Source organism: Hordeum vulgare, chromosome 6H (assembly GCF_904849725.1).
Source record: "Hordeum vulgare subsp. vulgare chromosome 6H, MorexV3_pseudomolecules_assembly, whole genome shotgun sequence".
Taxonomy (NCBI): domain Eukaryota; kingdom Viridiplantae; phylum Streptophyta; class Magnoliopsida; order Poales; family Poaceae; genus Hordeum; species Hordeum vulgare.
This window is the reverse complement of record NC_058523.1, coordinates 550,859,182-550,870,010: the sequence shown is the minus strand read 5'-3', so window position 1 is coordinate 550,870,010 and position 10,829 is coordinate 550,859,182. Positions and strand designations below refer to the sequence as shown.

Here is a 10,829-nt window from a genome sequence, read left to right as displayed (position 1 = left end):
AATCAGGAGTTTCAAAAAGTTAAAATATGTGTAAAAACGTTGACCATGTATTACAAAAAAATTTAATTCATATTGCAAATTATTAGATGTATATTATAAAAATGTTAATGACATATACAACAATGTAGAGTAATAACCAAAATAACAGAGAAAACCGAAAAATAAAGAAAGATAAAATAAACGAAAAATGAAATGATAAAAAATGAAGAAACAACCTAAGCCTAGTCTAAAGAAAAACACCAGGCGTTAATTATGTATTTGGTCACCTGCTTGCGTTTTTCTAACTTAACCGATATTAACCTAAACGTAATTAGGCATTAGTATTGCAGGGTGAAAAAGAAGTTAGATGAACTGGCCTAGCCCATTAAACCACACACACGTCTTGGTATTCGCATACTGAAGCTCCTTATGGTTTCCTCCTCACGTCGCCTCTCCCCCTCATCCTCCCTTCCTTGCTACATGATGCGAGCTCTCTCCCTCTTCCTCCACCCCTTTCTACATCGATGGAAACCAGCCAATGAAGCTCAATATCTCGTCGGAGAAGCTCGATGCCTCGTCGGAGAATCTTCATCCCCGTTGAAATCTGTCAATTTTGTCGTCGGAATGGTTGAATCCTCGCAAGGCAGGTCAAATCCTCGATTTCTCTTCCGAGAAACATGATTCCTCGTCGAAGAACCTTGCCGACTGCTTTTTTGAACGCGTAGGGCAAAAGCAAGGCGCCATGCCAACGCCTTATGCTTAAGTGCACCGAGACGAACGCTTAATAGCACCTTTTTGAACTATGGCCGTGAGGCAATTACTTTGCCAGAAGATCTTCAGCTACAACGCTTCATTGTTGCATGTGACTGTAAATAAGTGGTAGGTGATATTGCAAGGGGCAATCAGGGGGCTACAGAGCTATCATTAGCAAAATCAAATCCAGATCAACAACCTTTTCTTGTAATTTTACTTTCAAAGGCGGAGACGTTAATTTAAAAGCTCATAAGTTAGTTAAGTTTGCTTGGTCATTAGCTCAGGGACGTTATGTATGGCTTGGCCAGCCACACGGCCAACTTTGTATCCCATTTCTGTGGAATTTAAGTAATAAAGCGGCCTTTCCCCTAAAGAAAATGAAAAAAGATTACATCCCACGACTGATCCGGTTGATTCATCCGCCGCCCGCTCGTTCGTTAGATTTCGTCTCGATCACGAACCATTTTTAGAAACTGGCTCGTTGTTTCAGGAACGGGGGCTGAAGCTGGAGCACTTCAGGTTCCTCGTCGTGACTCTTCTGCTATCGGGGACGAGCCTGCCGGAGTCCGGCGAACTGCCGCCGCCGTCGGTTCTCGTGAGCTCGCCGGATCCCCACCTCGCCGACGAGATCCAGCCCCTCGCCGGATCCCCACCTCGCCGGATCGCCGGATCCCCACCTCGCGCGGCAAACGAGGAGGTGTGTGGCGCGGACGTCGTCGAGCTCCCGCCGTCGGGGAGCTTCTCTGCCTCGCTGGAGATGCGTCCCTGCTCGCGCGTCTGACTCTCCGTTGAGCATGGATCCCGGCTGCAACGTGACTTTCGTTGTAAAAATTCCTAAAACTCGACCGTTGTTGTAAAAAAAATTTCCGTAAAAATACCTATGTTACAGAAAGACGAAGAAAAAAAAATCTGCAACAAGCAAATTATTTCTAAAACTCGACCGTTGTTTCAGAAATTAACGGATCCAAGGTTTATTTCTTGCAACAAAGAGAAAGTTTCTGCAACTCGAGCGTCGTTTCAGGAAATAACATCGGGCATCCGACGGCTAGCTAGGTGATGGATAATTTTTAAAAATCATCGGGCAGACTGGTAGCGTTCTCCAAAGAAAATCTGAACATCCTATGGAAAAACTCAAAAATAAAAACATCTCATGGATAGACTTAAAAAAAAAAGAAACTGAACATGCCATGGCAGTCCGCCGCCGTTCATAAGCCGCCGCCGGTGAATTCGACCGGAACAACCCTGCCACGAGCACCCCTTCCCACGCCCCTGCTTCTCTGCGGCAGACCTTCGTGGATCCTACCAGTCTACCGCACCACCACGGCCTCCGCTCGCTCCTGCGACATTATCCCCAGTCCACCACAAGCGCCCCTCCAGCAATGGCCGCACCCGCCGCCCCGGTGGGGGGTATCTAGCCTGCGGTCGCCGGTTCGTCTGCGGGCTTAAATCTGGTCCGTAAGTATGCGCAGGATTTTCTTGCCCATCCATCTCTTTATCTGCTAAAATCCGTCAGCTGATTCCTCGAAATCCATATACAAGTACTGTATCTCTGTAGAGTCTAGAATGCTTTGATTTGTGTAAATCCCTATGAAATTATTCACGTTTTCTGAGATCAATCCAGGGTATGCGCAAAAACTGGCTGCCTGGATCGAGCAGCCTCTAGTCCACTTCACTGTGAGCGACTACCAAATCTTCCTGTTGGAGCACACAGAAATTCTACAGTAGAGTTTGCTCTGGGGGAAGGGAGTGATACTAAGAATGACTGAAGTTGGCTCTTGCCATGACGAATGGCAGAAATGATAGTGGTATATCTTGATTTTCACTCTGTTATCTCGAATAGAAGACTAGCAGGAGTTGAAGTCTTCCCAGTACAGCAGAGCCAAAATAATTAAGCATCATGGCGTGTTGTTTTATTTTTAGATGAAGGAGGCCTTGTTGGTTTCTTGTCTTGGCATTTCATTTTGGTCATCATATTTTATAGTGCGGGGGGAGGAATGAGAAGAGGGTCAAAACTTTCGAGCGGCAAAAGCCAAATTACATCTTATAGGACGCGTACATAGCATATACTTGATGTCTCAGTAGCAGTTATTAACTTATTATTACTATTATTATATTCAGTAATGTTCACTTTCTTTTTCTCAGTCGCGCTGTTATTTCCTCGCTGCCTACTTAACACCGTTTCTGTGTTCCCTTCCCAAAAAGCAGGGGGAATACTTGCACTATTAAAGGACAGCAGATAGAAGACACTGAAGACAAGTATTGCCTGTGACATGACACTGTAATGACCGCCTGGAGTATGGTGAGTACCTTGATATCCTTTCTCCATCTAAAAGAGAGTTTCCTTTTTTTCTTCTAATAGAACAGAATCAAGATAACCATATTTATCTTGTATCTGCGCTTCATTTATACAAATCTACCATCATATAGTGACCACTTAAACTCCTGGGAACAAAGTACAGATTTGTTGGGTCGTGTTATTAGTGCACATATCATGCACTCATACCTGTCTTTTAGATGGAAGGGAATTCACTAATATCTGTATTTAACACAAACAGTAGCCGATACAAATGATATTACCAGTTCACAATGTATATACAAACCATATTAATTATTGCAGGCCGCAAAAGGTAGGTAAACAAGCTAAGGGAACATGGCAGCCAGAAACTAACATATCAAAACCACAGGACTGCAATATAGAACTACTACAAAGCCATTAATTAAGAGTGAGAGTGTGATGCCAGTTCAAGGGGCTGCCCTGGATGTTTCAGCAAAATGCCTTGTGGTATATGCAGCTGTAACAACTTCGTCATTTTGTCTTATTTTAACATAGTTATCCCTTATCCTGTGAATTCCGGCAGCAGCATCTCTGATGCACATTCTCTCTGTCGGTGCATGCTTGCTGCATGATAGCGCTACCTTCATGACGGAGAATATGGCATTGCTGCCATGTTCCATTGTGTTGCTTCCATCCTGCAAACTATTAGCATTGGCCTCTTCAGTGGACAGTAGAACTGGGTCAACAATCTGCGTTAGCATCCCTGGAAATGCATTCTCGACATGTTTCTGCAGGGTCAACCCATCTCTGAACATGTCATGAGTAGGTGCCATGCCTGTAAACAACTCGAGGATGACAGTTCCGAAGCTGTATACATCTCCACATGAAGAAACTTGACCACCTTCGCCATATTCTACATTGCATAGACAAGAATTAGTGATTTTGCATACAAAAATAATGTTGTGCAGTATGTTGTTTTAGAGAAAAGTTTAGCTACCTGGAGCAACGTATCCAATTGTCCCCCTTATTCCAACCGAGCCTTTTGAATTGATCAGCTCCTCACCTGCTGGTTGAGGAAGAATCTTTGCAAGGCCAAAGTCCCCAATGTGAGCAACTAAATCTTCGTTGAGAAGAATGTTGCTTGGCTTCAAGTCACAATGAATTATTGGTGGTTCACAGTTGTTGTGCAAATAATCTAGTGCATCAGCAATATCAACTGCAATATTTAGTCTCCGCATCAATGTCAAGCCTTGCAGTTGGTGTGATGCATGTGCATCCATGTGTAACCACCAATCTAGGCTCCCATTAGGCATGAACTCGAACACAATGGCTTTGAAGTCGTTTTGGTTCGAGTCAGAACTTGAACAGCAAGTTATGAGACTGATCAAATTGCGGTGGCGGATCTTACTAAGTGCCTCACACTCAGCTAGGAAACTTCTGGAAGAGCCAGACTGTTGAAGATCAAAAACCTTTACAGCTACTGTGGTCATCATATTTTTGAGCTGCAAACAACACCTATACACCGATCCATACCTTCCTCTACCAAGCAAATTGTCTACTGCAAAGCCATTTGTTCCTTGGACCAATTCAGCATAAGTAACTCTAGGATAACACTCATCTATCAATTGGAATCCTCCCGTGGTTATAGACCGAGCTTTTGATTTCTTTCTCATTATGTAGAAAACAAGCATTAAACTCAAACACAGAATTATGCCAGCAATTGCAGTAACTAGAGTGATAGTCAAATGCCGTTTGCTCAAGCCATGTCCCACTGATTTTGGCTGGCATGGGGGCAAATGTAACTCTGATATACCACCACAAAGCCCCAAATTTCCACCAAACGAAAACTCAGATGCATTTCCGAACACTCCTCGTGATGGAACCTTGCCATCCAAATGGTTGAAGGACAGGTCTAACTGGTGCAATGATGCCACATTTTCCAAGCTTTCTGGGATATGACCAGACAAGTTGTTGTGTGCTAGGTATAACTCTTCAAGGCCGCTCATTAGCCCTAAATCCCAAGGAATCAAACCTGAAAGTGTGTTCTTTGTAAGATTTAGCAACATCAGGCCTCGCATGTTGCTGATAGATGAGGGAATGCTACTATCAAAGGAGTTGTCGTCCAGCCTGAGTTCTGTCAAGCTTTTGCAGTTGCTGAGTGCATTAGGGAGGGGCCCTGACAAGTTGTTCTGCGATAAGTATAGGCGTGCAAGATTGGTCAAGCCACCTACTTCAGGTGGAAGGGGACCTACAAAGTAATTGCTTGACAAATCTAGGACGACTGACAGGGACGATAGGTTAAAGATCTCTTTAGGCAATGGACCTGTGAGCTTATTGTTCGAAAATGTTGCTATGATTATCTCTCTTAGGCTCCCGAGACTTGCTGGAAGATGGCCCTCAAATGCGTTTTGATCTGTGTTCAACCTTAGTAGTCGCGTCAAGTTCCCAAGAGAGGATGGCATGAACCCCGTCAGTAGGTTCTTCTGCAACTGCAGGAATTGTAGTTTATTTAGCCTTCCCATGGTGTCAGGCAAGGCACCAGTAAATTGGTTACCGGCTAGCTGCAATTGATTTAGCCCAACAAGATTGCCTATACCAAATGGTATCTTTCCAGAAATCTCATTGCCTCCAACATATAGCGCTTGTAGTTGCGCAGATAGGTTGGCAACTGAGCTAGGCAGCACGCCACCTAGCCTGTTGAATTGGAGGTTAAATACTCGGAGGTGTGTGCAGTTTGTCAACAATGTCATAAACTCCCATCCCTGCATTGTGGTTGCCATGAAGTGATTGTTTGCAAGATTGAGGAAGTCTGGGCAGAGCATTCCAATATCTGGAGGCAATCTTCCAGTGAAGTTATTGTAGGAGACATCTAGTTGAAATATCTCAGTTGAGTTGCCAAGAGAAGCTGGAAGGTTCCCGGTAAAGTGGTTACCACCGAGGAGTAGTTTCTCAAGATTTGGGAGGTTATCCCCAAAGTCTGAGGGTAGTTTACCGCCCAAATCATTTAGTGCCACGCCCAAGCCTTTTAGAGAGGAAATGTTCAAAAGAGCTATTGGGATGGTGCCTGAGAGGCGATTTTGCCCCAGGTCTATCACGACAAGGCTACTGAGCCTGCCTAGGCCCTCAGGGATGGGGCCCTCGAGTTGGTTTCTATACAAATAGATAAATTGCAATGCTGAGAGATTGGTAAGTGATGACGGGATTATTCCAGTGAAGTTGTTTTTGCTCATATCTATGACCTTGAGGCTTGACAAGTCTCCAAGCCAAGTAGGGATTTCTCCAGTCAAATGGTTTGCGCCAATGCTGATTCTTTCTAGGCTGGTGCAATTCTTCAGTTCAATGTTTACATTACCATGAAGCGAGTTGTTGGACAAATCAAGATGTCGTAGGCGGGACAGATGACCAATTGTTGAAGGTATTTCACCTTCCAAATTGTTCCACCTGAGGTCTAGAATTCTCAAGAAGGAGAGGTTCCCAATGGAAGGTCCAATTGTGCCACCAAGGCCCTCCGAAGAGAGGTTAAGCACGGTGACCCTTTGCGTGTGCTTAAGGCTGCAACTGACGCCTGGCCACTGGCAGAAACTAGTACTGGCGTTCCATGCAGCTAGGATACTGTGCCGGTTGCTTATGCTTGCCTTGAACGCCAACAAGGAATCCACATCAGTCCTATTGTTGAGTGCTCTCACTGAAGCCGATTGAAATACATATGGCAAGAGAAGCAACATAAGAACATGTAACATCGAAGACACTGGAATCAGAGAAGAAATGTAAGCTTTAAGTAATTCCATAAGCTACACTCAAACCAATAAACATATTTTGATCAATTCTCGTTTATTGCTATCCTCTTCTGGTATCATTTAATACATTTTAACTCTATTACTATTACTTTTCTCTAACTTCTTTCACTCTTTTCTCTGAATTCATCCTTTTAGAACCTCAATTCAGTTTTGGGTTTGTGTGCTCTATAACATCTAGAAAAAAATTGGTATCCGCAAACACAAGGTCCGACAACTCTTCCAAAAAGCAGACACGTTAAATCTTGCCTAGAGAAGCGTGAAGCGAGGTATGAATCACGCACCTTTTGATTTGCTGCTACTAGTTTCTGATGAGAAGCCTTTTCTTCTGCCTGCGCTGTTGCCTCGCACTGGTATGCAGCTCCTACCATCAGTATGTGTGCTAGAAACGAGAGAAGTCAGGAGTAGATAATAATATCCTTGTTGTCAAAGTCAGAAAGTGCAAGTAGCGTTTTGGTTTTCTCTTTGTCCGACAACTTTGCTGTTATACTACTGACCGATTAGTCCTGATGCCCTCTTAGTCTTCTTAATTAATCTATCTAGAATGACAAAGCTTCTTGACCTTATCAAATCTGAATGTGGATCCCTGGGTAGTTGTTTAGACATTTTGGCCCGTTGCCGCCATTGCATTTTCTCTTTCTCTGTACCTTTTTTCATCTACCTTAATATATGGCATGCAGTTTTCCTGCATGTCTAAGGAAAAAAATGACAGCAAGTATGGACACCCACCTTAACTGAGTAAAAGATCAAATGAAGTTCTGGATATTTCTAGGAAAAAAAGAAAAAATATAAGCTTAAAAGTGCCAGCTGATTGGACTCTGTTGTCACGCTGGCTTTGAAACAAGTTTATCATTTTACCAGTTCTACTGGCGGTTAGGTCAAAGAACTTGCTATGCGGGTACGCATTAGTCACGGTACTTGCAAACCGAAAAAACCGGTCATAGAACTTGTGTTGCGGGTGCATATTTATCACACAGGCCATCTGAACCGGTCAGCCTCCCGGTTATCTCTGGTTTGCGGTCAAGTGCGGCACACGTGACTTTTGTGGGGGTTGGTAATTTTGTAGAAAATACCTTACTATTTTTTATATTGCAAATTGACCCCTCATAGCGTAGATTGGCCTCCATCTGCGCTTAATTCCTTTTGGTCCGGCTGTAAAATTGCACGGAAGGGGTAGCTAGATTCGAAGGGAGCCGCCACCACGCCATCCAAACCAACCTTTCCGTCCGCTCAGATCAAGTTGGTCATCACCGCCATGGGTAGAGCTCTAAGCTACTACAGGCCTCGATGGTGGCGTTTCTCTCGAAGTTTGACGTCATGGATCTCCACATCTCCAATTTGAGCAAGCAGATTGAGTCGACGCAGAAGGATGACATCCACCACAGGCACCGGCTGGTTCCACTGACAAGAACAACATCACCAGCTCGTCAAGATCCGCGATTTGCCAACAAGTTTCCTCCCATACTGAAGACACCGGGAGGTGATGCCAACAAGTTTCCTCCCATGCTGAAGACACCGGAGGATCACCCAGTGGCGCACACGTACGTCACGGAGCCCATCTCACCGGTGGAGCCAGGGGACCGTGACCAGGAACCCGAGCAGGAACAAGTTCAGGAGCAAGCCCGAGCAGGAACAACAGGCTGCAATTCAGTGCAAGTTAGTGGATGATTTTGGTATTGATCGACAGTTAAGAGATTTTGTCATGGCAATGGCTGTGTTTTCATTGCGGAGATAAGTATAGCAAGGAGCATCAATGTAAGAAGCTGATGCAGTCACTCACAATCCAGGTGTGCGGATATTGTGAAGTGTTAACTGAAGATTCAATGCAGGCTCTTGAATTATTAACTGAAACGGTTGCAGCAGAGTGCTTTCCGTCGTCCTTGTATGCAGAGTCTTGTGCTGAATCTGGTGAAACAATCATACTGAAACATTAGTGGGGGATCAGATCATGCTCACGTTAATCGACTCCGGTAGTAGTCAATTCGAGACGGTGTTCCAGTAACTCTGAAGGGCATTTGTGCGGCTGAACAAGTGGCACTTCTGATCATGGAACAGCTGAACCAGGTATTAAAGGGCAATGACATGGGGGCAATGGCCATTGTCAATTTCATTACATCGCCAACAACGTCTTGGCTGCGACGGGGAGAGGACCAGGCACGCACCGGGTTGGGTTTAGAGAATTAGAGTGGCCGGGTTAATTAGTGATTAGTATTAGGTATATTTTTTTTTGCTACAAATCAAGGTATGGCAGGTGCCATACCCTGCCCACCGGGGAGCTCCGCCAGTGACGTCTCCAATTACCATTCTAGAACTGACTCAACGTCTGACATAGTTCCGTGACATAATTCCAGAGCTCGAAGTAGCAGCAGCACCACCAGTCTCCTCTCCCACCGGCGACGAACACGAAAAGACAGACTTACGAGAGGGAGGTCAATACAGCATTACCTATGAAACCAGGGCCCTATGTCCAAAAAAAAACAAGGCCGGCCAGGGGCCTCATGTGCGCGGTGCGTGACAATTTTCACACCAACCGATGTCACGGGTGTGGCGTGTGACGGCAAAACATAGAAAACCAGGCGGCTGGCCGGTTCTTATGGCCTATGTGACCTAACTGCACCCGCGACTCAAGTTCTGTAATGGGTTATTTGAAAAATATATATTAAGATTTATCTACTTTTTTAATGGCACATATTTAAAAAAAAGTGTGAATGGTCTGAATATTTTAATGGCACATATATTTTTCATGATTTTTTAATGGCACATATATATTAAGACCTAACTGCATTTTCATGATTTTTTAAAATTGGTAAACCTGTTAAGCACGGGAACACTTTTAATATTTAATGCACATTTATCTGAATGGTCTGAATATTTTTCTAAATTGTGCGAACAAAGTTTTGTTACTCCATGCCCCCATCACAGTAGTTCGCCGCCGGGAGTCCACGCTGCCATGCGCACCACTCTTTTGTCCGAATGGCATTGGCTAACCACCCACAACCACAACGGCAGCCGCTTTCTCCTGCAACCTCATCCCGACTCCACCCTCCAGTAACGCCGCACCCGCCGGCTGGGGGATTTTGAGCCCGCGGTCTCCAGCTCGTCTGCCCGGTTGATGTCTGACCCGTAAGTATATGCGCACGATTCTTTTGCTCGTCCCTCTGTTATCCGCTAAAATCCGCCAATTGATTTGATTCCTCCAAATCTAGAGGCAGTACTAACTCTGTAGAGGCCAGAATACTTTGGTTTGTGCAAATCTCCATGAATTAATACATTTTTTTCAAAAAAGGGTGCTTTATTACTTAAAAGGTTTAAGTATTACATGGTTTTAGAGATTAATCTCTAGAGGGAGTACATATGGTGGTTGCCTGAACCGAGCCGTCTCTAGTTAGTTGAATGTGAGCGCCTACCAAATCTTCCAGTTGGATTGGAACGCACAGAAATAACAGTAGTACTAGTATTTTGCTGCAGGGAAAGGGGAAGGATAATAGAACTAAATGAACCTGGTTCTTGACATGAAGAATGGAAAACTGACCTTATGTCTCGATTTTCAATCAGTTATCTGGAACTGAAGACTAGTGGGACTTGAAGTCTCCCCAATAGTGGCTTTGTTGGTTTCTGGATTGGTGTTTGATTCTATCCATTTTATAGGATGCCTACATAGCATACACTTGATGTCTCAGTAGTACTACCCCTGTACAAAAATATAATACAGAGGTACGGAGGGAGTAGTTATTTATTTGTCACTATTATCATTCAGTGATGTTCAATCAATCGCTTTGTTATCCTCTCGCTGTCTACTTAACATTGCCTCTGTTTCCTTCTCAAAAAGCAGGGGAAAACAGTGTTTGCATTTTTAAAGGACGGGTAGAAGGCACTCAAGACAAGTATTGGCAGTGACACGACGCTGTAATGACCCCATGGAGCATGGTGAGTAACAGATGATATCCTTTCTCCATCTAAAAGTTTTTTTTTTCAGCAGGGATATGACCAGGGAGATATAGCACCACTTGATGCGGGGGGGGGGGGGG

General features: G+C 44.4%; 1 protein-coding gene and 1 long non-coding RNA gene across 6 annotated transcripts; one reads left to right on the top strand and one right to left on the bottom strand.

Annotated features, from left to right (window-relative positions):
- Nucleotides 1-1,900: 1,900 nt before the first annotated feature.
- Nucleotides 1,901-10,815, top strand: LOC123404223. 5 transcript variants are annotated; one of them, XR_006611688.1, is made up of 4 exons: nucleotides 1,901-2,183; nucleotides 2,354-2,537; nucleotides 2,938-3,031; nucleotides 10,634-10,815. It is a non-coding gene; the product is annotated as an uncharacterized LOC123404223 (long non-coding RNA). The 5 variants fall into 5 exon arrangements; XR_006611691.1 differs by having other exon boundaries at nucleotides 2,935-3,031; XR_006611690.1 differs by having other exon boundaries at nucleotides 1,901-2,187.
- On the bottom strand, nucleotides 3,049-7,880 carry LOC123404222 (probable LRR receptor-like serine/threonine-protein kinase At3g47570). The gene is made up of 3 exons (XM_045098134.1): nucleotides 7,086-7,880; nucleotides 4,005-6,755; nucleotides 3,049-3,920 (listed from the first exon to the last, which is right to left on the bottom strand). Exons 2-3 carry the CDS (start codon nucleotides 6,745-6,747, stop codon nucleotides 3,475-3,477), a joined length of 3,189 nt encoding a protein of 1,062 aa, XP_044954069.1. The 5' UTR covers nucleotides 6,748-6,755; nucleotides 7,086-7,880; the 3' UTR covers nucleotides 3,049-3,474.
- Nucleotides 10,816-10,829: the final 14 nt, after the last annotated feature.

Excerpts from the sequence above, each read along its gene's own strand:
- LOC123404222 (XM_045098134.1), bottom strand. The coding sequence starts at position 6,747 with ATGTTACATGTTCTTATGTTGCTTCTCTTGCCATATGTATTTCAATCG. Across the intron at positions 3,921-4,004 it reads AATTGGATACGTTGCTCCAG|AATATGGCGAAGGTGGTCAA; the intron begins GTAGCTAAACTT and ends TATGCAATGTAG.